This window comes from Cervus elaphus, chromosome 6 (assembly GCF_910594005.1).
Source record: "Cervus elaphus chromosome 6, mCerEla1.1, whole genome shotgun sequence".
In the NCBI taxonomy this organism is placed as follows: Eukaryota; Metazoa; Chordata; class Mammalia; order Artiodactyla; family Cervidae; genus Cervus; species Cervus elaphus.
In genome coordinates this window covers 31,789,576-31,815,305 of record NC_057820.1, presented here as the reverse complement: position 1 = coordinate 31,815,305, position 25,730 = coordinate 31,789,576, and the positions used below count along the sequence as shown (strand labels likewise).

The 25,730-nt window shown below is 36.6% G+C and overlaps 1 protein-coding gene across 6 annotated transcripts in view; it reads right to left on the bottom strand.

Annotated features, from left to right (window-relative positions):
* LOC122696519 (UDP-glucuronosyltransferase 2B18-like) overlaps window positions 1-25,730 on the bottom strand; it is a 46,851-nt gene that overhangs the window by 4,015 nt on the left and 17,106 nt on the right. For 2 of the 6 annotated variants that reach the window (XM_043906594.1, XM_043906596.1), the window contains exons 1-4: window positions 11,746-12,507; window positions 10,788-10,936; window positions 5,727-5,858; window positions 607-694 (exon numbers count right to left, since the gene is read on the bottom strand). In XM_043906594.1, coding sequence (XP_043762529.1) covers window positions 607-694; window positions 5,727-5,858; window positions 10,788-10,936; window positions 11,746-12,475 — 1,099 coding nt within the window. In that variant the 5' untranslated portion in view covers window positions 12,476-12,507. Of the gene's footprint in view, window positions 1-606; window positions 695-5,726; window positions 5,859-10,787; window positions 10,937-11,745; window positions 12,508-18,223; window positions 18,279-22,658; window positions 22,857-25,730 lie in introns of those variants that run through there. The other 4 variants (XM_043906598.1, XM_043906599.1, XM_043906597.1 and 1 more) reach the window with 4 other exon arrangements.

Below are 25,730 nucleotides of genomic sequence, written 5' to 3'. Positions count from 1 at the left end.
CTTGAAAAAGCATTCTGGGTAAAAGAAACCACATGTGCAAAAAAAGAGGAGGGCATGCTGGAATTTATTCTCCTAAAGATAGAGTAAAGTCATTTATTTCGATAGGAATGGTGTCAGGGGAAAAGAAGGATAATGTTAGTGGCACTGGAACCAGAGGAAGGGAAAGCTAAATTTTATCTTGAAGTGTGTTATTGACTCACAGAAATGATTGTGAATTTTTTCTTACAGAAAATTGAGAGTCACTGGTAATGGCAGGAGAGTTCTCATTTTTAGTATCATTTAATATGCTTCTATAGAATGGAAAAGATAAGTATGAGGAAAGAATTCAGAGAGAGAACAACAATCCAGGAAGTTACTGAAAAGTTCACTGTGAGAAGCAATTACAGCTAAAGTAAAGATTCTGACTGTAAGGGATGTGACTATGTAGAATAAAATGACAACTTTTATATATTCTCCTTTTTTCCCATAGCAAAGAAAATTATAAAAATTAGTAAAGTTTTCTTTTTCCGTGTTTGAATAATTGCTTTGTAAGTTTGTTTCCTGTTGAAGCATTGTCACTCTGCTCAGCTGTTTCATGTTTTCATTATTTGTTCTGACAAGTCTCACCAAGAAGATCATTCTGGGGAAGCCATTTATACAACCGGGTGTTGGGTCCTAAGGTATCTGGTTTTTTGCCATCATATCTCCATAGAACCTGTTAAAGGTAAAAGAAATACCTTATTCTATGAGTTGAACATCAAAGTTATACTAATAATTTCTAAATTGACTCAAATACATAGAATTACATGTCCTCCACATGACATGTAAGGATATGAAGACATATTAAGTAATGGTAACTATTAATACAAAGACATAAATAGGAATACCTATGTTGGATGTGTTAATTATGTGCACATGATGGCACAGACAAGTGAGATTTTCAATGACCAACTCAAATATTTAAAAAACTGTTTTGTTGTTCGTTTTCAGTCACTAAGTAGTGTCCAACTCTTTGCACCACATGGACTGCAGCATGCTAGTCTTCCCTATCCTTCACTATCTCCCAGAATTTTCTCATATTCATATCCATTGATTTGGTGTTGCTATCTAACCAAATCATCCTCTATCACTCCCTTCTCCTCCTGCCCTTAATCTTCCTCAGCATCAGGGTCTTTTTCAATGAGTCATCTCTTTGCATCAGGTGGCCAAGGTATTGGGGCTTCAGCTTCAGCATCAGTCCTTCCAATGAATATTCAAGGCTAATTTCCATTGGTTTGACTAGTTTGATCCTGCACTCCATGGGACTCTCAAGATTCTTCTCCAGCACCACAATTCAGAAGCATTAATTCTTCGGCACTCAGCCTTCTTTATGGTCCAACTCTCACATCCATACATGACTACTGAAAAATCATAGCTTTGACTATGTGGATTTTTCTGGGCAAAGTGATGCCTTTGCTCTTTAATATGCTGTCTAAGTTTGTCATAACTTTTCTTCCATGGATAGCTGATTTTTTTTCTATCACAATAAGTTGGTGGCAGATTACATGTAACCTACACATTTATTTGCTTTCTTTATATGGAGTGCTATTTTCAGATTTAATGGTCACTGATTTATTTATTTTTGACTGTTATAAAAGAGTTTAATTATATCAAGTAGTTAAAATGGGAAGTTATTTTATTAGAATTTTACATGTTTTGATTACAAAGAGGAAAATGTATGCAATCAGTCTCTTAAGATTAATATTTTGGCTTATTTATAATTTATTACCCCCTTCATAGATCACATCCTTGTCATGGTAAAGGGGTTTGTGTAACTCAATGAAGCTATGAGCTATGCTATGCAGGGCACCCCAAGGGCAGACGGGTCATAGTGGAGTGTGCTAACAAGTATGGTCCACTGGAGGAGAGAATGGCCAACCACTCCAGTATTTTTGCCATGAGAACCACATGAACAATATGAAAAGGCAAAAATATATGACACTGGAAGATGAATTCTCTAAGTCAGAAGGTGTCCAATATGCTGCTGAGAAAGAGTGGAGGGCAATTACTAAGAGTTCCAGAAAGAATGAAGTGACTGGGCCAATGAAGAAAAGATGCTCAGTTGTAGATGTCTGGTGGTGAAAGTCTGATGCTGTAAAGAACATAGGATCCTGGAAGGTTAGACCAATAAAATCAAAGTAATTGGACATGGTCAAGCAGGAGATGGCAAGAATGAACATTAATATCTCAGGAAACCAAGAACTAAAATGGACAAGTTCAGTGAATTTATTTCAGATGACCATTATATCTACCACTGTGGTTAAGAATCCCTTAGAAGAAATGGAGTAGCCCTCACAGTCAACAAAAAGATCAGAAATGCAGTGCTTCGGTGCAATCTGAAAAACAACAGAATGATCTTGTTTCATTTCCAAGGCAAACCATTTAACATCACAGCAATCCAGGTCTATGCCACAGCCACTAAGGCTGAAGAAGCTGAAGTTGATTGATTCAGCAAGACCTACAAGATCTTCTAGAATTAACACTAAAAAAAAAAAAAAAAAAGAAGAAGAAGAAGAAAAGAAGAAAAAGTCTTTTCATCATAGGGTTTGGGATGTAAAAGTAAGAAGTCAAGAGATATCTAAGATAACAGGCAAGTTTGGCCTTGTAGTACTAAAAGTAGCAGGCAAGGCTAACAGACTTTAGTCAAGAGAACTCATTGGTCATAGTAAACATCCTTTTCTAAGAACTGATGACTCTATACATGGACATCACCAGATGGTCAATATCAAAATCAGATTGATTATATTCTTTACAGCTGAAAATTGAGACGTTCTATGCAGTCAGCAAAAGAAGACCTGGAGTTGAGTGTGGTTCAGATCATAAGCACCTTAGTGTATAATTCAAATTTGAATTGAAGAAAATCTTGAATTGAAAGTGGGGAAAACTACTAGGCCATTCATGTATGACAGAAATCAAATCCCATAAAATTACACAGGGGAGGTGATGAATAGATTCAAAGGATTATATCTGATATTCAGAGTGCCTGAGGAACTGTGGCTAGAGGTGTGTAACATTGTACAGGAGGCAGTGATAAAAACAATTCCAAAGAAAAGGACATGCCAGAAGGCAAAGTGGTTATCTGAGGAGGCTTTATAAATAGCTGAGAAAAGAAGGGAAGTGAAAGCCAAGGGAGAAAGGGAAAGAAAGATATACTCAACTGAATGCATAATTCCAGAGGATAGATAGGAGAGAAAAGAAGGCCTTCTTAAATGAACAATGCAAAGAAATAGAGAAATCAATGGGATATGAAAGACTAGAGATCTCTTCAAGTAAGTTAGAGGTACCAAGGGATCCTTTCATGTAAAGATGGGCACTATAAAGGACAGAAATTGTATGGACTTAACAGAAGCAAAAGATATTAAGAAGAGGTGGCAAGAATAAACAGAAGAACTATACAAAAGAGGCCTTAATAACGTGGATAACCGTGATGGTGCGGTCACTCATCTAGAGCCAGACATCTTGGAGTGTGAAGAAAATGGGACCTTAGGAACTATTACTATGAAAAAAGCTAGTGGAGTTTCAGCTGAGGTATTTCAAATCCTAGAAGATGATACTGTTAAAGTGCTGCACTCACTATGCCAGCCAATTTGGAAAACACAGCAGTGGCCACAGGACTGGAAATGGTCAGTTTTCATGCCAAACCCAAAAAAGGGTAATGCCAAAGAATGTTCAAACTACTGCAAAATTATTTTCCTTTCACATACTAGCAAGGTAATACTCAAAAATCATTTACTTGGCCTGAGCAGTACATAAACCAAGAACTTCCAGATATGCAATCTGGGTTTCAAAAAGGCAGAGGAACCAGAGATCAAATTGCCATCATTCATTAGGTCATAGAAAAAGCAAGAGAATTCCAGAAAAACATCTATTTTTGCTTCATTGACTACACTAAACCTTTGACTGTGTGGATCACAGTAAAGTGTGGAAAATTCTTAAAGAGTTGGGAATACCAGACCATCTGACCTACCTCCTGAGAAACCTGTATGCAGGTCAAGAAGCAACAGGTAGAACCAGACATGAAACAACAGACTGGTTCAAAATAGGGAAAGGAGTACAAAAAAGCTGTATATAGTCACTCTGCTTATTTAACTTATATATGCACAGTACATCATGTAAAATACTGGGCTAGGTGACTCACATTTTGAATCAGGATTGCTGGAAGAAATATTAACTACCTCAGATATGCAGATGATACCACTCTAATGGCAGAAAGTGAAGAGGAACTAAGAGACTCCTAATGTGGGTGAAAGAGGCGAGTGAAAAAGCTGTCTTAAAACCCAACATTCAAAACAATAACTCCATGGCATCTGGACCCATCACTTCATGGCAAATATATGGGGAAAATGTGGGAGCTGTGACATATTTTATCTTCTTGGGCTCCAAAATCATTGTGGATTGTGACTGCAGCCGTGAAATGAAAAGACACTTGCTTCTTGGAAGAAAAGCTAAGACAAATCTCGACAGAGTATTAAAAGCAGAGACATCAATCTGCCAAAAAAGGTCCATATAATCAAAGTTTTTTTTTTTTTTTCCAGTAATCATGTATGGATACGAGAGTTGGGCAGTAAAGAAGGGTAGGTAAGGTAAGATAATGTGTAGTTACTCAGTCGTGTCTGACTCTTTGGGACTCCACGGACTGTAGCTTACTAGGCTCCTGCATCCATGGGAGTTTCCAGGCAAGAGTACTGGAGTGGGTTCCCATTTCCTTCTCCAGAGGATCTTGCTGACCCAGGGGTAGAACCCAGGTCTTCCACATTGTAGGCATACGCTTTACTGTCTGAGCCACCAAGGAAGTCCTTAAAGAAGGTTAAGCACCAAAGAATTGATGCCTTTGAATTGTGGTGTTGGAGAAGATTCTTGAGAATACCTTGGACTACAAGGACATCAAACCAGTCAATCTTTAATGAACTCAATCTTGAATATTCATTGGAAGTACTGATGCTGAAGCTCCAATACTCTGGCCACCTGATAACTCATTGGAAGGGACCCTGATCTGGGAAAGGTTGAAGGCAAATGGAGAAGGGCTGGCAGAGGATGACATGGTTAGATAGCATCACTAAATCAATGGACATGAATCTGAGCAAACCCTGGGTAATAGTGAAGGACAGGGGAGCCTAGCATGCTATTGTCCATGGGATTGCAATGATTCAGATAACTTAATGACCGAACAACAACAGCACAATCTTTTAATAATAAGCTAATCAGTGCTATGGAAGAAGTTTGTTCTTTTAAATTACAAATTATTAAGCCCTACTTCCAAATACAATGAACAGTGTAATTGTTTGACTTGAATCAATATCGCATGACTACACTTATTGTTAAAATTTAACTCCCGAGAGCATCTGTATGTCTGTTGTGTCCTCAGGAGTCCTTCAAGGAAAAGGAACAGGTGACAAAGCAGAATTTACTGGTTAATCTTCCTGCCCATGCTACTTTTATCTTAATAACACCAAAATTCACTCTGTGTCTCTTAAATATCATTCTTTTTGATTACTATGTTGAATAATTAAAATTATCATGGATCAAAGGCACTCCCTGTACTGCAGTAGCACCTGCCCTGTATATTTTGGTTTATATATATATATATATGAGATAAATTGCTGCTATCATATTATTTACCTTTCTGATAGTAAATGTCTAAAATCAGATCTTTACAGAGTTTAACAGACTCGTTAAATAGTTGTCCATGATTAAGTTATTGTATCTACCTTTTGTGGAATTTGAGCGAGGGCTGATGCAATCACCTTGGCTCTGTCTTCTGACATGTTACTGACCATTGACCCCAAAGAAAACACCACAATACCGTTTTCTCCAGAGCTCTGCACAAACTCTTCCATTTCCTGTGAAAAAAGAATTTGCTCCATCACAAAAGAGCAGCAGCATAGCATACATTATTGAAGGAATTGCTACAAGCAACTAAAGAGAGAAAATCAGAAATTGTCTTGAGATATTAGAGTAGTCATTTCTTACAATAATATTGTGGTAAGATACACATGGCATAAAATTTGCTTTCTTAATTGTTCCTAAGTGTATAATATAGTAGTGTTAAGTATACTCACATTGTGCAACCAATCTCCAGAACTTTTTCATTGGACAAAACTGGAAGTCTATGATGATTAAGAAACTCTACTTTCCTCTTTCTCCACCCTTTGGCAAGTTTCATTCTACTCTGTTTCTGCAAAGGAGTTTAGTCTGGATACTTTGTATAAGTTGAATTGTACAGTATTTGTCTTTTTCTGACTAGTTATTTTCCCTTAATGTAAGGTTCATTCATGTGGTTACACATGTCAGAATTTCTTACAGTATTTGTCCTTCTGTGTCTTGTCAAAAAGATAAACAAAATTGAAAACCTTTAGTTAGACTAATCAAGAAAAAAAAGTGACTCAAATAAATAAGATTAGAAATGAAATGGAGACATTACAACTGATACTGAAAAAATGCATAGGATCCTGAGACTACCATGAATAATTACAAGCTAAGAAATTATTAATACATATATGAGAAGAATGGAACACTTCTTAAAAACAAAACCTACCAAAACTTAATCAGGAAGAAGTAGAAAATCTGAACAGTCCTAACAAGTAAAGAATTTGAATTGGTAATCAATAACCTATCAACACACAAAAGCCCAGGACCTGAGGGCTTCACTGACATATTCTAAGAAGTATCATAGAAAAATTAATGCCAGTTTTTAAAAAAAATATTTAAAAATTAAAGAGAAGGGTAGGAACATTTCCAAACTCATCCTACAAGATCATCATCATGATCATGGTACTGAATAGATAAGGGCATTACAAGAAGATAAAACTAAAGTCAATATCCAGTTCGAGTACTGATGCAAAAATTCTCAACAAAAAATCAACAAGCCAAATTCAAGAATACAGTAAAAGAATTATATACTAAGACCAAGTGAGATTTATCTCTGGGATGCAAGGATAAATAGAATGAACTATAAAATAACTTGATTATCTCAATAGATGTCCAAAATACATTTGACAAGGTATGACATTCTTTCATGATGAAACCCTCAACATATAGGGTATAGAAGGAAAATACCTCAATGTAATAAAGAACATATATGAGAAACCCAAAGCTAACGTTATACTCAATAGTGAACACTTGAAAGCTTTTTCTCTAATCAGAAACAAAATAAGGATGCCTACTCCCACACTGATTCAATATATTAGTAGAAGCTCTAGTTGAGCAACTAGGTGAGACAAAGAATTAAAAGACATCCTAAATAGAAAGGATGAAGTAAAATTTTTATTTTTTATAGAAGACCTGACTTTTTTTGTACAGAGAATCTCACAGATTCAACAACAACAACAACAACAAAATCCCTGAACTAGTCAACAAATTCAGTAAAGTTGCAAGATATAAAATCACTATATAGAATTCAGTTCCATTTCTGTGTACTAATAATGAAACATCTGAAAAAAAAAACTATCCCATTCACAATAGCATCAAAAGCAAGAAATTAACTAAAATAAATTTAATCAGTGAAGCAAAATATCTGTATAGTGATAAATATAAGAATTTGTAAGAATTAGAAGAAAACACAAATAGATGGAAGTCATCATGTAACATGGATCGGAAGACTAATACTATTAAAATATTGACATTACCAAAAGCCAAAAGACTCACACTTTCAAATTTCATATTTACCACAACGTTGCAATATTTCAAATAATAGTGTACTGGCCCCCAAATAGGCACAGAGATCATGGAACAGCATACAGGGTTCAACTAATATTCAGTAAAGGAGCAAGGGAGACAAGAATATCCATTGTGGAAATATTAGTCACTTCTTTCTTTTCTGAGGAAACTGGATAAATATATGAAAAAACAAAAAACGAGACCTCTATCTTATACCATCACCAAAACAACTGAAAATGAATCAATTACTTAAACACAAGACCAGATACCATAACATCTGTAAAAGAAAGTTTAATGATGATACTCCTAGGCACTGGTCTTGAAAATGATTTTTTTTTAATATGACATTAAGACCACAATAAAAGAAAAAATCATGAGTGGGACTACACTACATCAAGCTTAAAAGCTTCTGCACAGCAAAAGATCTACAAGATGAAAATGGGATCTACAGAATGGAAGAAAAGTTTTATAACCACATATTGAGTGAGGGGTTAAGATCCAGAATATATACACAACTCATACAACAAAATTCAGTTAAAGAATGGGCAGATGAACAAGATAGACACTTGACAAAGAAGATTTCTACATGATCACCGGGTATAGGGAAAGATACTCAACATCAGTAATCATCAGGGAAAAGTATTTCAAAATTACAATCAGATATTACCTCACCTCTATTAAAAGTCTATAACCAAGAAGAGAAAATTGTTGTCAGAATGTGGAGAAAAGTGAATGCTTGTACACTCTCAGTGGGAATGTAAGTTGGTTTAGCCCTCAAGGAACATAAATTGAAGGTTTCTAAAACAATTAATGATACATCTATTGTATGATCTGGCAATTGTACTTCCGGGTATATAGTCAAAGGAAATAAGAACAGGATAGTGAAGAGGTATATGTGCTCCCATGTTGACTGCAGCATTATTCACAATTAGCTAAGGGAAAAACCTTAAGTTCCCATCTATGGATGAATTAATTAAAGATGTTTCATAGATACACACCGACATACACACAGACAGACATGCTCAGAATGGAATGTTATTCACCCACAAGAAAGAAGGAAATCCTGCTATTTTTGACTACATGGGTGGACCTTGAAGACATTATGCTAAAATTTGTGTTTTCATTTTAATCTCTACTCTATTCCTATAATCAAGTATACACTATGATATATATCCTGAAAATTGTAAATCTAGCTTATGCTTTTTTAACCTTCAAGAAAACTGTGATCTTATTATATTTCGTATTTTTCAAGTGAATATTTTATTATATATGATTTAGTATAATTTAGCATTGTTTGGGCTTTCCTAGTGGCTCAGTTGGTAAAGAATCTGCCTGGAGTGCAGGAAACCAGGATTTGATCCCTGGGTCGGGAAGATCCCCTGGAGAAAGGAATGGCTACTCACTCCAGTATTCTTGTTGGAGAATCCCGTGGACAGAGGAGCCTGGAGGACTACAGTCTATAGTGTCACAAAAAGCCAGACATGACTGAAGTGATTAGCAGCAGCAGCATTTAATGTCAACTTTTTTAATGTTAGGAATTTTTAAGGTTTTGGTGATCAGATGAAGAAGATGAAATACTAAAGTATTTTTGTAAGTTTTAAGGCTTTTCACCAGTGCACTAGCTAAAATAAATGCCTTTTCCCAACAATATAGATGACTGTATATATAAATGTATATATATATATATATATATATACAGAGATTTATTTAAATTTATTTAAAGTAAATCATTCTGATTCATGTCAATATATGGCAAAACCCACTACAGTAATGTAAAGTAATTATCCTCCAATTAAAATAATTTAATTAAATTAAAATAAAGAAAAAATGAGTTAATTTAATATCTCTGTGAACACTGTACTCTAGTTTTCACTCATTATTGTCTATATCTGTCAAGAATCTGCTAAATGGTCTCTTCCTACTGTTAACCATTTACAATCCAACCCAGTGACTACATCTTGCTTTTTATTTTTACATAATATATGACTATCTCTTTCTCAGGGCTTTCATCATAGCTCAGTTGGTAAAGAATCTGCCTGCAATGCAGGAGATCTGGGCTCGATTCTTGGGTTGGGAAGATCCTCTGGAGAAGGAAATGGCAACCTGCTCCAGTATTCACACTTGGAGAATCCCATGGAGAGAGGAGCCTGGAAGCCTACAGTCCATGGAATTGAAAGAGTCAGACAAGATAGAGATTAAGTCACCACCACCACCATCTCTTTCTTTCTTAATCCTTTCAATATTCTTCCCAATGCCCCTACTAGATGTTTCAAATCTTTATAATTATCTGTTTCCAACTTACCTCATCTGCACCATCTTCTTCTTTATTTAGCTTTTTCCTATCTAGACTAAACTTGGACTTTTTGGCAACTGTCATAACTACTCCACCTACCTTTCTTTTATATCTTCTTCCAACTGAGCTATGAGGGAAGCCCATATCTTCTTTCAACCCTGCCCTATTCCTTCTGTTTATTCCTGAGCATCCTTTAGATATCGTAGTCATCTGTGACTCAGAGATCCTTTCCATGATTCATGCTGAATATTTCTTTAACACTCTGAGCTTTCCATATTATATCATTTTTTACAACTTGATTGTGTTCTGTCATTCCAGGTGGACCGTCAGGTGGTAGAAACTGTGCCTACACTATTTGCCTATATTAGCCCTCGCTTCTGGAATATGCTATATACAAAATTATCCTATAATAATTATAATACAATTGTAATGTAACATATTATAGTGAGATGAGATGGTTGGATGGCATCACCAGATGATAATATAACTATTATTTTATTTATATAAAATATATATTTTATATAAAATATAAATATAAATGTCCTTTAATGAATGATGCTTGTCTATGTGTTGAATAATGAAATTCTAATGTAATTGACATATTATCAAAGTGTCCCATGTATTCTAGTTTATTCTGTAATGATAATGAAATTCAGATAGCTGTGTTGATATAGAAATACATCACTTTCTAGGTGGAAGTTCACTTTATCCAGGTTTCCACATCTGACTACCTGTAATCAAACATTCCAAAGAAAGAATACAGAATGATTCCTATTGAAAACACAACATTCACAAAGAACAACAAGGAGGAGTAGGTGACCTTAGGCAGGGGCTTGGCAGGCTTGCAGTGGAGGCCTCCAACAAATTCAACATTTGGGAGTAGTGGACGAGGAAATGATAAGTCCCAGTAGGTTCGAATGAGCCACAGTTCAGCTTTCCCCATTGTCTCTGATAAGGTAGTAGGTCTTCCTGAAAGTAAAAAGAAAACCAACAAATGTTTGATCAAATGAGACTATTGTCATGTGTGTACATTAGATAATTTTTGTAAAACAACTTGGGATGTTGTGGCCAAAGATGTTTTAATGTGTCTGTTGTTTGATAAATATATAACAGCATAGTCTAGGATAATAAAGTAAATCCAGAACACATCTGTTTCTACACAAGTAGAAACAATATCTAAAAGCTAACTGGATATTTGTACTACAAATATGTGTATAACTCTCAATGTACATGTCTTCATTTATCAAGACAGTTTACGAGATTCCTAATGATTTTAAGTTAAAAAAAGAAATTTTGTAATTTGGATAGTCACTTGCAGAAGTCCTAGGTACTTCAATTTGTGGTAAATGACTTCCTGCTATCCAATACTAGTAATGGGCTTTACCCTACCCTACAATTGAAGTGTTTGCATAATATTGGTTAGATTGAGGGTCATTTTATATTTTTCTTTCACTGTTTCACTTATTTGAGATAAATTTTGTGAATTTATATTTATACAAACTCAACTTCCAAGGCACTAGGAAAAATAGGACTTAGTGATACCAACTAAAAGCATGACATACCTAGCTGTTTGGTTGCTAAGTTACCACTGACTCTTTTGAACATCATGGTATATAGCCCAACAGGCGTCTCTGTCCGTGGGATTTCCCAAGCAAAAACAGTGGAATTGTATGCCATTTCCTTTTCCAAGGGATCTTTCTGACCAAAGGATCGAACCTGTGTCTCCTGCATTGGCAGGTAGATTCTTTACCACTGAGCTATCAGGAAGCCCAACTTACCTAGTGCTTCACTGTAAAACTGATTCCACTTCTTCTCATAGTGTGTCTGGAAGAAAAAGTCAAAATAAAGTGTATATAACATATTTTTGATCCTCTTCATGAATGTCATGTGATCACTTAATTCTGAAAGCATAACAGGTACATAAGATGGTGGGAATGGAAGTCTTCCGCTATTTTTTTCAATTATATGGCCAGGTGAGGTGTAATGACTGTATATGAATGGTATTTTAAGTAATTCAGCCAGCAGTTCACCACAGGGTCCAACGGCATCTGCAATAAGGATATCAAACCTTGATTCCTCTAGTTTTGTCATTAATTTCTTGTTGGAAACAGCATCTTTACACATAGTTATAGCAGTATCAAAAAATCCCCAAAATAAACTTTTCACTGTTGAAAAATAGGACCAAAAGGAATCTTTCGCCACATTCATCCATTTCTCAAGAAGACGTTCTATAAAATTCTCATAATCACTTTTTGTGAAAGATACAGGGAAAGTCTCAAAGTTCATAGTCGATGGTTTGCTGGAATTAGTAATAGTGGAAGCTGAAGATATCAGAACAGTCACTTCATGACCCCTTGTGACAAGTTCATCCAGAATTGTCTTTATGTTCAGCCAGTGACTAAATTCCACTGGCCACACCAGCACCTTTCCACAACTCCCAACGCTAAAGTAGCAAGTCAGCTGTAGCAGCAGCAGAAGTGAGAGCCTTTTCATAGACATCTTGTTCATATGTAGTACTTTTTAAATAATTACTGTAAACTTTTGCTATTGCTCAGGCTTATATCCAGAAGAAATCAACCAGAAGTTAAATTATAACCCCTATTCCTTAAAAAAGTAGATTACATGAATAGTCAGCAGATGTGGAAATCCAATGAGAAGGCAAAGTGCAGAACATTTCGAGATGATACAGTGTGTTTAGTATTGATTTGTCAGTGCTGTCACCCATCTTGTACACACACATCAATTATATTTTGTGAGAAAGACGACTAGTGTAAAATAGCAAGCGAGAGACTCTTGTGTCACAGCAGTTGCTGTGACACAGAATTAGAGATAAGGTGACATCAACAAGATGGAGGGTTATGAGGTCACAACAATTGTGTCCCTCAGAGAAACAGCAAAAACAGTAAATGACCAACTGCAAACCAATGTAAATTATTTTGGGAAAGTTCTGGACTAAAATGAAAAAGCAGCAGAAATCCTGCAGTCTGCAAAGACTGAGGATGTGTGTTCTGATTTTTTGAGTGTAATGCATCAATACTAAAGATATCAATGAAATTTGACTGGTCAATTGTATAATTTATGATCACTATTGCCATATAGATTTTTTTTGTCTGAACGATCTGCCTACTGATGACAGTGAGGAGTTAAAGCAGAAGGAGACAACAGAGGATGAAATGGTTGGGTAGCATCACTGACTCAATGGACATGAGCTTGAGCAAACGCTGGGAGATGGTGAAGGACAGGGAAGCCTGGTGTGCTGTGGTCCATCAGGTGATGTTATCAGGTTGATCAGCAAATACCGGAAAGCCCACCATAGGAACCTCATGGTAGATGGCCTCATAAGTGCCGTTGGTTCCACCGTGAGTTATAAAGCCTTTGGTTTTTGGATGACCTAGCATTGAGTGACTTTCGGTAAAATTGTTAATTATAATTCAGAATAAAATGAGAAATGGCCATTATAAAGCACTGTAAAAAGCAGTGTATTTTAAAGATAACAGATGGTTACATACAGGAAACTGCATTTAAAGTGCTTTCAGACTCACAGCCAGAAAGTCCTGTCTGAGGAGAGATAAGTGAAGACTTCATGAAAGAAGTGCTTTGTCACTTGAACTTCACAAGTGAATTCAAGATTTGTAGATGAACTTCTTAAAGAACTCTCTGCATAAAGAAACTACATATGCATAAAAGGGGGCATTCAGAAATATACTCTATAAAGATTAAGGAAGTCATTTAATCTGATAAGAATGGTGTCAAGGTCACAGGAAGGGTAATGGTAGTGGCAGTGGAACCAAAGAAAGGAGAATGTTCATTTTATTAAGAAATATGCTACCAGTTCATGAAAATGATTGTGGATTTTTTTTTTTTTTTTGTAGAAAATGGAGAGTCACTGGTAATAAATAAGAAGCTGTTATTTATCAATAGCATTTAAAATACTCCTACACAGGAGAACCAATAGGTGTAAGGAAAGAATTCAGAGGTAGAACAATAACCCATTAAGCTATTCACTGTCAGAAGCAAATACAGGCAAAATGAAGATATTTTAATTCTGGGCATAAGGGACATGACCAGGTAGAATACAGTGCCAACTATGATATATTTTCCTTCTCCCCTCTATTGTTGGGAGTAAAAACACAGAAGTAAAGTTTTCTTTCTGAATATTTTAATAATAAACACTTGATAAGTTTGTTTCTTATTGAAGTACTATCATTCTGCTCAGCTGTTAATCATGTCTTAGGATTTACTCTGCCAATATTTACCAAGAAGTTCATTCTGGGTTATACAGACGAGTGTTGGGTCCTAAAGTGTCTGGTTTTTTGCCATCATATCTCCATAGAACCTGTTAAGGTAAGAAAAATACCTTATACTTGAGTTTAAAGTTATAGCATTAGAACTCAAGAGGTTGAAAGATAACTAATTAAATGTCTTTCGTATGGCTTGTAAGCAAAAAAGGATGCATGATCTTAAGCAAGGATAACTACTAACGCACTGACATCAAGAGGAATACTTACATTTTACATACTTATTACTATATTCAATCATCTATGGAATATAATCATGACTATTCACACATGATCGCATAGACAAATGATGTTTTCATTGTCAAATTCAGATATTTTAAACGTTATTACATGGTCTTTATTCTAAAGCAAAATGACATTGGGAAATTTCTAATAACTGACATACTTTATTTCTTTATTTTATTTTCTCTAATTTTCTTAACTTTTATACCCCTTCAATCCTCAACCCTCAGACGTTTAAAGATGTCATTGACAAAAATTCAGAATTCACAAGTTTTACAAAATTTAAGTTTATTATCTATTTTATAATTTTATTTTTTATACTAGTCCTAAATTTCAAAATTGATATTTACTGGCTTCTGTTATAGAAGAGAGTTATACATCCACTCATTAATATATATTTTGATATACATCTTTTACATCTTTTGATATACAAGATAAATACATGTGTAATCAGCCACTGTTTCCAAATTGGGAAAGGAGTACGTCAAGGCTGTATATTGTCAGCCTGCTTATTTAACATATATGCAGAGTTATTGCCAGGATAAATATCAATTACCTCAGATATGCAGATGACACCTCCCTTATGGCAGAAAGTGAGGAAGAACTCAAGAGCTTCTTGAAGAAAGTGAAAGAGATGAGTGAAAAAACTTGGCTTAAAACTCAACATTCAGAAAACTAAAATCATGGCATCCAGTCCCATCACTTCATGACAATTCGATGGGGAAACAGTGGAAACAGGGAGAGACGTTACATTTTTGGGCTCCAAAATCACTGCAGATGGTGATAACAGCCATGAAATTAAAAGACATTTGCTCCTTGAAAGAAAAACTATGACCAACTTAGACAGCATATCAAAAAGCAGAGACATGGTATATACCGTGTTCATGGATTGGAAGAATCAATGTTGTGAAAATGAGTATATTACCTAAAGCAATCTATAGATTCAATGCAATCCCTATCAAGCTACCAACGTTATTCTTCGCAGAGCTAGAATAAATAATTTCACAATTTGTATGGAAACACAAAAAACCTCGAATAGCCAAAGCAATCTTGAGAAAGCAGAATGGAACTGGAGGAATCAACCTGCCTGACTTCAGGCTCTACTACAAAGCCACAGTCATCAAGAAAGTATGGTACTGGCACAAAGACAGAAATATAAATCAATGGAACAGAATAGAAAGCCCAGAGATAAATCCACGAACCTATGGAAACCTTATCTTCTACAAAGGAGGCAAAGATATATAATGGAAAAAGACAACCTCTTTAACAAGTGGTGCTGGGAAAACTGGTCAACCACTTGTAAAAGAATGAAACTAGAACACTTTCTAACACGATGCACAAAAATAAACTCAAAATGGATTAAAGATCTAAATGTAAGACCAGAAACTATAAAACTCCTAGAGGAGAACATAGGCAAAACACTCTCCAACATAAATCACAACAGGATCCTCTATGACTCACCTCCCAGAATATTGGAAAAAAAGCAAAAATAAACAATTGGGACTTAGCTAAACTTGAAAGCTTTTGCACAGCAAAGGAAACTATAAACAAGGTGAAAAGACAGCCTTCAGAATGGGAAAAAATAATAGCAAATGAAGCAACAGACAAAGAATTAATCTCAAAAATATACAAGCAACTCTTGCAGCGCAATTCCAGAAAAATAAATGATCCAATCAAAAAATAGGCCAAAGAACTAAACAGACATTTCTCCAAAGAAGACATACATATGGCTAACAAACACTTGAATAGATGCTCAACATCACTCATTATTAGAGAAATGCAAATCAAAACCACAATGAGGTACCATCTCACTCTAGTCAGAATAGCTGCTATTCAAAAGTCTACAACAGTAAATGCTGGAGAGGGTGTGGAGAAAAGGGAAGCCTCTTACACTGTTGGTGGGAATGTAAACTAGTACAGCCACTATGGAGAACAGTGTGGAGATTCCTTAAAGAAACTGGAAATAGGACTGCCATATGACCCAGCAATCCCACCCCTGGACATACACACCGAGGAAGCCAGAAACAAAAGAGACACGTGTACCCCCAATGTTCATAACAGCACTGTTTATAATAGCCAGGACATGGAAGCAACCTAGATGCCCATTAATGGACGACTGGATAAGAAAGTTGTGGTATATATACAAAACGGAATATTCCTCAGCCATTAAAAAGGATACATTTGAATCAGTTCTAATGAGCTGGATGAAACTGGAGCCCATTCTACAGAGTGGAGTAAATCAGAAAGGAAAACACCAAAACAGTATACTAACATATACATATGGAATTTAGAAAGATGGTAATGGTAACCCTATATGCAAGACAGAAAAAGAGACACAGATATATAGAACAGACTTTTGGGACTCTGTGGGAGAAGGCGAGGGTTGGATGATCTGAGAGAATAGCATTGAAACATGTATATTATCAATTGTGAAACAGATCACCAGTCCAGGTTTGATGCATGAACAAGTGCTCAGGGCTGGTACACTAGGATGACCCAGAGGGATGGGATGGGGAGGTAGGTGGGAGGGGGATTCAGGATGGGGAACACATGTAAATCCATGGCTGATTCATATCAATGTATGGCAAAAACCTCTACAATATTGTAAAGTAATTAGCTTCCAACTAATATAAATAAATGAAAAAGAAATAAAATAAAAAGCAGGGACATTACTTTGCTGACAGAAGTCCGTTTAGTCAAAGCTATGGTTTTTCCAGTAGTCATGTATAGATGTGAGAGTTGAACTATAAAGAAAGCTGAACACCAAAGAACTGATGCTTTTGAACTGTGGTGTTGGAGAAGACTCTTGAGAGTCCCTTGGACTGCAAGGAGATCAAACCAGTCAATCCTAAAGGAAACCAGTCCTGAATATTCATTGGAAGGACTGATGTTGAAGCTGAAACTCCAATACTTTGGCCACCTGATGTGAAGAACTGGTTCATTGGAAAAGACCCTTATGCTATTGATGAAATGATTGAAGGCAGGAGGAGAAGGGGACAGCAGAAGATGAGATGGCTAGATGGCATCACTGACTTGATGGACATGAGTTTGAGCAAGCTCTGGGAGTTGATGATGGAGAAGGACGCCTGGCCTGCTGCAGTCCATGGAGTCACAAAGAGTGAGATATGACTGAGTTACAGAACTGAAATGAACTGAACTGAATCAGCCACTTAAAAGAAATCAATCTTATTTATAATTTATTAGTAATAAGTTAATTAAGGCTACTTGAAAAGTATAGCTTCTTAGATTAAAAATTGCAAAACATTACTTACAAGAAAAAAACAATTAGTAATTTTTGATATGAATCAATAGTGTTTCAACTTTCTTAGTTTGGAAATAGTTTACATTTAAAAGGAAGACTTTTTTCTTTTTTTGTAATTTATAATTATCAATAATGCTGTTGAGAAAGCTCCACCTTTGTGATAATAAAATTGATTGAGCTGACCATGAACTCATTAACAATGAACCACGAAGGAGTGACAGTGGCAATCATGTAGTTCCTATACCCAGTACAAAAGTAAGGTATGGATTTTGGAATTCCAATCAATTCTCATACATTGGATTATAATTTATAGTGTTTAACCTCTATTTGCTCTGGGAGTGTAAGGTAATTCTATCAGCAAAGAAACAACATAGGTTATTAGGAGAAGATTACAATATCAGATAGCAAATTATAAAAGTGTTTCAAAACATCCAAAGACTCCAGGGGAATTTTATGTATTAGAAAATAAGGTAACAATCTATTTGATGGAGAAAGAGGCTGCTGAATCTTTTCCATGCCAGTTTCCTTATGCTTGATTCCTTCTTACAGTCCCTCTCCCTCCTCAAGCAGGAGGAGCAATGTGACAGGATAGAAGCAGAGTACATTAAAGGCCAGACCTTCCAATGCACAGGGTTTACTTAAGGGCAGGACCCATTCTTCACTTTGATCTTCCTGATTCAGACTTTGGCAGGACCAAGTCACCAGGGAGGCTGATGTTTCTCTTTCTCTAAGTCACTGTGTCTGGATGGGATCTGGAGGTCTCCTGGGGAGCCCTGACCATCCTTTCTCTGAAGAGCACCCTGCAAAGCACACTGATAGGGCTACTTTAAAATTTAGGGGAAATGAAAGGGGCCAGGATTATCTAGCAAGCACAATCTGCATGATGCATTCCAGACTTTTATCACTATTGCATAATGTCCTTGTGCTACTGCACTTGCTGTTAAAATTTAACTCTTGAGATTATTTGTATGTTTACTGTGTCCTCAAGAGTCCTTCAATGAGAAGGAACAAATGACAAAGCAGAATTTGATGGTTTATCTTCCTGCCCACAATCCCATTATAATATCAAAATCATTGTGTTTCTCTTAAATATTTTCCATTTTGATAATGTTAGTCCAAAGTATTGTTAATTAAAGATACTCTAAACTACTGTAACACTTGCCATATATATTTTGGTTTTTATAAATATTTGAGATAAGCTGTATATTGTCACCAGCTTATTTAGCTTATATGCAGAGTACATCAGGAGAAACGCTGGGCTGGAAGAAGCAGAAGCTGGAATCAAGATTCCCTGGAGAAATGTCAGTAACCTCAGATATGCAGATGACACCACCATTATGGAAGAAAGTGAAGAGGAACTAAAAAGCCCTCTGATGAAAGTGAAAGAGGAGAGTGAAAAAGTTGGCTTTAAGCTCAACATTCAGAAGACTAAGATCATGGCATCTGGTCCCATCACTTCATGGCAGATAGATGGGGAAACAGTGGAAACAGTGGCTGACTTTATTTTGGGGGGCTCCAAAATCACTGCAGATGGTGGTTGCAGCCATGAAATTAAAAGCTGCTTTCTCCTTGCAAGGAAATTGATGACCAACCTAGACAGAATATTAAAAAGCAAATACATTACATGGCCAACAAACATCAATCTAGTCAAGGCTATGGTTTTTCCAGTGGTTATGTATGTATGTGAGAGTTGGAATGTGAAGAAAGCTGAGTGCTGAATAATCGAGGCTTTTGAACTGTGGTGTTGGAGAAGACTCTTGAGAGTTCCTTGGACTGCAAGGAGATTCAACCAGTCCATCCTAAAGGAGACCAGTCCTGGGTATTCATTGGTAGGACAGATGCTGAGGCTGAAACTCCAGTACTTTGGGCACCTCATGAGAAGAGTTGACTCATTGGAAAAGACCCTGATGCTGAGAGGGATTCGGGGCAGGAGGAGAAGGGAACAGCAGAGGATGAGATGGCTGAGTGGCATCACCTACTCGATGGACATGAGCTTGGATGAAGTCCGGGAGTTGGTGATTGATAGGGAGGCCTGGAGTGCTGCGATTCATGGGGTTGCAAAGAGTCGGACACGACTGAGCGACTGAACTGAACTGAGATAAGTTGGAGCTATCATAGTAGTTTACCTTTCTTGCAGAAATTGTAATCACACCTTTTATATTACTTAAGTGATTCATTAAATATTTTTCCACTATTAAATTACTTTACTTACCTTTTGTGAAATCTGGGCATGTTTGCTTCCTGTTGAAGTACTATCACTCTGCTCAGCTGTTAATCATGTTTTTAGCATTTGTTTTGTCAATATTTGCCAAGAAGGTAATTCTGGGGGTTCAGTGATACAGACGAGTATTGGCTCCTAAGGTGTCTAGTTTTTTTGCCATCGTATCTCCATAGAGCCTGTTAGGGTACCACAAATACCTTACTCAATGAGTTTAAAGTTATAGCATTAGAATTCAAAAGGGATTAAAAAATAACGAGTTAAATGTCTTCCACATGGCATGTAAGGAAGAAAGGATTAATGATCTTAAGCAATGATAACTACTAATGCATTGACATTAGTAGGAATACCTACATTTTACATACTTATTACTATATTCAATCAGCTATGGAGTATAATCATGACCATTCACACATAATGGCATAGACAAATGATGGTTTATTGCCAAATTCAGATATTTTAAAAAGTTTCTAGATGGTCTTTATTCCAAAGCAAAAAGACAGTGGGAAATTTCTAATAACTGACATACTTTATTTTTTTCTAATTTTTTAAAATTATACATCCCTTAAATCCTCAGCCCTCAGAGTTGTGTACACGTCACTGACAAAAATTCAGAATTCACAAGTTTTACAAAGCTTACGCTGATTATATATTTTACAATTTTATATTTTATACTAGTCCTCATTTTCAAAATTGACATTTACTGGCTTATGTTATAGAAGAGAGCTATATATATCCACTCATTAATATATATATATTTTGATATGCATCTTTTACATCTTTTGATATACAAGGAAAATACATGTGTAATCAGCCACTGTTTCCAAATCAGGAAAGGAGTACGGCAAGGCTGTATATTGTCACCCTGCTTATTTAACTTATATGCAGAGTACATCATGCAAAATGCCAGGCTGAATGAAGCACAAGCTGGAATCAAGATTGCCAGGAGAATATCAACAACCTCAAATATGCAGATGACACCTCCCTTATGACAGAAAGTGAAGAAGAACCAAAAAGCCTCTTGATGAGTGAAAGAGGTCAGTGAAAATTTGGCTTAAAACTCGACACTCAGAAAACTAAGATCATGTCATCCGGTTCCATCACTTCATGGCAAATAGATGGGGAAACAACGGAAACAAGGAGAGACTTTACTTTTTTGGTCTCCAAAATCACTGCAGATGGTGACTGAAGCCATGAAATTAAAAGACACTTGCCCCTTGGGAGAAAAGCTATGACCAACCTAGACAGCATATTAAAAAGCAGAGATGTTACTCTGCCAACAAAGGTCTATCTAGTCAAAGCTATTGTTTTTAGGAGTCATGATTGGATGTGAGAGTTGGACTGTAAGAAAGCTGAACACCAAAGAATTGATGCTTTTGAACTGTGGTGTTGGAGAAGAATCTTGAGAGTCCCTTGGACTGCAAGGAGATTCAACCAGTCCATCCTAAAGGAGATCAGTTCTGGGTGTTCATTGGAAGGACTGAAGTTCAAGCCGAAACTCCAATACTTTGGCCCCCTGATGTGAAGAACTGATTCATTGGAAAAGAACCTCATGCTAGAAACGATTGAAGACAGAAGAAGGGGATGGCAGAGGATGAGATGGTTAGATGGCATCACCGACTTGATGGACATGAATTTGAGCCAGCTCCGGGAGTTGGTGATGGAGAAGGAGCCTGGCATGCTGCAGTCATGGGGTCGCAAAGAGTCAGACATGACTGAGCGACTGAACTGAACTGAACTGAATCAGCCACTTAAGAGAAATAAATTTTATATATAACTTATTAGTAATAAATTAATAAAGGCTACCTGAAAAGTATGAGCTTCCCTGGTGGCTCAGAGGTTAAAGCGTTTGCCTCCAATGTGGGAGACCTGGGCTCGATCCCTGGGTTGGGAAGATCCCCTGGAGAAGGAAATGGTAACCCACTCCAGTATTCTTGCCTGGAGAATCCCATGGACAGAGGAGCCTGGTAGGCTACAGTCCACGGTGTTGCAAAGAGTCAGACATGACTGAGCGGCTTCACTTCACTTCACTTCACCTGAAAAGTATAGCTTCTTAGATTACAAATTGTAAAGCATTACCTACAAGAAAAAAAACAATTAGTAATTTTTGATATGAATCAATAGTGTTTCAACTTTCCTGGTTTGGATATAGTTCACATTTATAAAGGAAGACTTTTTTTTTTTTGTAATTTATAAGTGTCAATAAGGCTGTTGAGAAAGCTCCACCTTTGTGATAATAAAATTGATTGAGCTGACCATGAACTCATTAACAATGAACTACGAAGGAGTGACAGTGGCAATCATGTAGTTCCTATACCCAGTACAAAAGTAAGGTATGGATTTTGGAATTCCCAATCAATTCTCATACATTGGATTATAATTTATAGTGTTTAACCTCTATTTGCTCTGGGAGTGTAAGGTAATTCTATCAGCAAAGAAACAACATAGGTTATTAGGAGAAGATTACAATATCAGATAGCAAATTATAAAAGTGTTCCAAAATATCCAAAGACTCCAGGGGAATTTTATGTATTAGAAAATAAGGTAACAATCTATTTGATGGAGAAAGAGGCTGCTGAATCTTTTCCATGCCAGTTTCCTTATGCTTGATTCCTTCTTACAGTCCCTCTCCCTCCTCAAGCAGGAGGAGCAATGTGACAGGATAGAAGCAGAGTACATTAAAGGCCAGACCTTCCAATGCACAGGGTTTACTTAAGGGCAGGATCCCATCTTCACTTCGATCTTCCTGATTCAGACTTCGGCAGGACCAAGTCACCAGGGAGGCTGATGTTTCTCTTTCTCTAAGTCACTGTGTCTGGATGGGATCTGGAGGTCTCCTGGGGAGCCCTGACCATCCTTTCTCTGAAGAGCACCCTGCAAAGCACACTGATAGGGCAACTTTAAAATTTAGGGGAAATGAAAGGGGCCAGGATTATCTAGCAAGCGCAATCTGCATGATGCATTCCAGACTTTTATCACTATTGCATAATGTCCTTGTGCTACTGCACTTGCTGTTAAAATTTAACTCCTGAGAATATTTGTATGTTTACTGTGTCCTCAAGAGTCCTTCAATGAGAAGGAACAAATGACAAAGCAGAATTTGATGGTTTATCTTCCTGCCCACAATCCCAATATAATATGAAAATTCATACTGTTTCTCTTAAATATTTTCCATTTTGATAATGTTAATCCAAAGTATTGTTGATAAAAGATACTCTAAACTACTGTCAGTCAGTCAGTGTTGCGGTCCAGTTCAGTTCAGTTCGGTTCAGTCTCTCAGTCGTGTCTCTCTCAGTCTCTCAGTCATTGGAACCCCATGAATTGCAGCTCGCCAGTTGGTCCGTCACCAACTCCCAGAGTTTACCCAAAGTCATGTCCATCGAGTCTTTGATGCCATCCAGCCATCTCATCCTCTGTCATCCCCTTCTCTTCCTGCCCCCAATCCCTCCCAGCATCATGGTCTTTTCCGATGAGTCTATTCTTCGCATGAGGTGGCCAAAGTATTGGGGTTTCAGCCTCAGCATCAGTCCTTCCAATGAACACTCAGCACTGATCTCCTTTAAGATGAATTGATTGGATCTCCCTGCACTCCAGGGGACTCTCAAGAGTCTTCATCAACACCCCAGTTCAAAAGGATCAGTTCTTCGGTGCTCAGCTTTCTTCACATTCCAACTCTCACATCCATACATGACCCCTGGAAAAAACATAGCCTCGATTAGATGGACCTTTGTTGGCAAAGTAACATCTCTGCTTTTTAATATGATATCTAGGTTGGTCATAACTTTCCTTCCAAGGAGTAGGTGTCTTTTAATGACCATCTACAGTGATTTTGGAGCCCCCAAAAATAAAGTCAGCCACTGTTTCCACTGTTTCCCCATCTATTTCCCATGAAGTGATGGGACTGGATGCCATGATCTTAGTCTTCTGAATGTTGAGCTCTAAGCCAACTTTTTCACTCTCCTCTTTCACTTTCATCAAGAGACTCTTTAGTTCTTCTTCAGCTTCTGCTATAAGGGTGCTGTCATCTGCATATCTGAGGTTATTGGTAATTCTCCCAGCAATCTTGATTCCAGCTTGTGCTTCATTCAGCCCAGGGTTTCTCATGATGTACTCCTCTTATAAGTTATATAAGCAGGGTGACAATATACAGCCTTGACGTACTCCTTTTCCTATTTGGAACCAGTCTGTTGTTCCATGTCCAGTTCTAACTGTTGCTTTTTGACCCGCATACAAGTTTCTTAAGAGGCAGGTCAGGTGGTCTGGTGTTCCCATTTGTTGAAGAATTTCCCGTAGTTTATTGTGATCCACACAGTCAAAGGCCTTGGCATAGTCAATAAAGCAGAAATAGATGTTTTTCTGGAACTCTCTTGCTTTTTAATGATCCAGCAGGTGTTGGCAATTTGATCTCTGGTTCCTTTGCCTTTTCTAAAACCACCTTGAACATCCGGAAGTTATTGGATATTCAATGCATTCTAAAGATCGTTTCCTCTGTGGTGTACAAATTTACATTTATTTACACAACATATGTTTAATTTTATTTCCAAAGACGTGTCTCATGCTTATTTTTTTTAGAATTTCTCAAACTTTTTATTTGTTTGGTAATGTGACATGGAGAGTATTTAACAATATTGCCCATAATTACCTGTTTTCTTTCATGGCTGTATAACTCATACCTATGTTGTAGATAAATGTGTTCACAAATTGATAGCCATTTAAGTGCTAGTGGGAATATTCAGTATGTAATTATGAACATGTGCAAGTCTTTCTGCATGACAGATAATATAAAACAATGTGCATAAATTTTATTTAAATGGTATTTCCATATTATACTCCCTTAAAATTAGTCCTACCAGTTTACTTGTTCTACAAATTATTTGTAGGAGTATTACTTGTTGACAATTTCAATTTCCCAGAGTTTCCATGTCACCTTTTACATATCATTGGCCACTTCACTTCTGTGAATTTGCTGTTCATACTTTTCATTTATTTTCATATTGGACTGCTAGACTTTTCATTGGCGATTTGTAGTCTTTCTTATTGCACAGTGACTACCAACCCTTTGTCTATTAAAAGTGCCACCACGTAGATTTGAGGAAAACTGCGTAATCCTATACGTTTGATTTAAAAACATTTTCTACTATGGAAACATATGGTTCTACCTTCTTACTTTTCTGTTAGTTCTACTTTTCTTTAAGTATATGCCAATTACCTAGGTGTGTTCTATATGGTAAAATTTCCTATAATTCCCTGAACATCAATGTTTCTTTTTTAAAATAAATTATGCCTAAGGCTGATGAATGTTTTTTATATGTTGTGGATGATGATCCCGTTGACCAACAAGACAAGACTCATTCCATCACCTGGATATTTTGACTATAAACTGCTTTCCTAATGTATAGTTTTCATCAGTACCTTCAGATTGTTTCATTTGATTCACCAATTTTTTACAAAATTTATGTGATTTTTGTATTGTGCTCATTGTTTCTGATTATTTCAGTCATAGTGGACCTAGGTTAAAAGAAAATAGTATCTATAATATTTTCTGTCATGATAAAGGATTGAATGTTCACATGTAAGTGTTATGAGAAGGATGACCAGTAGCTTCCTGAGGAAAGAGACAAAAGAATGATAAATGCTGATCTAAAGTGTGGTTATGGTATAACATAATGTGAAAGTGAAAGTTGCTCAGTCATGTCCAACTCTTTTAGACCCCATGGACTGTAGCCTACCAGGCTCCTCTGTCCATGGAATTCTCCAGGCCAG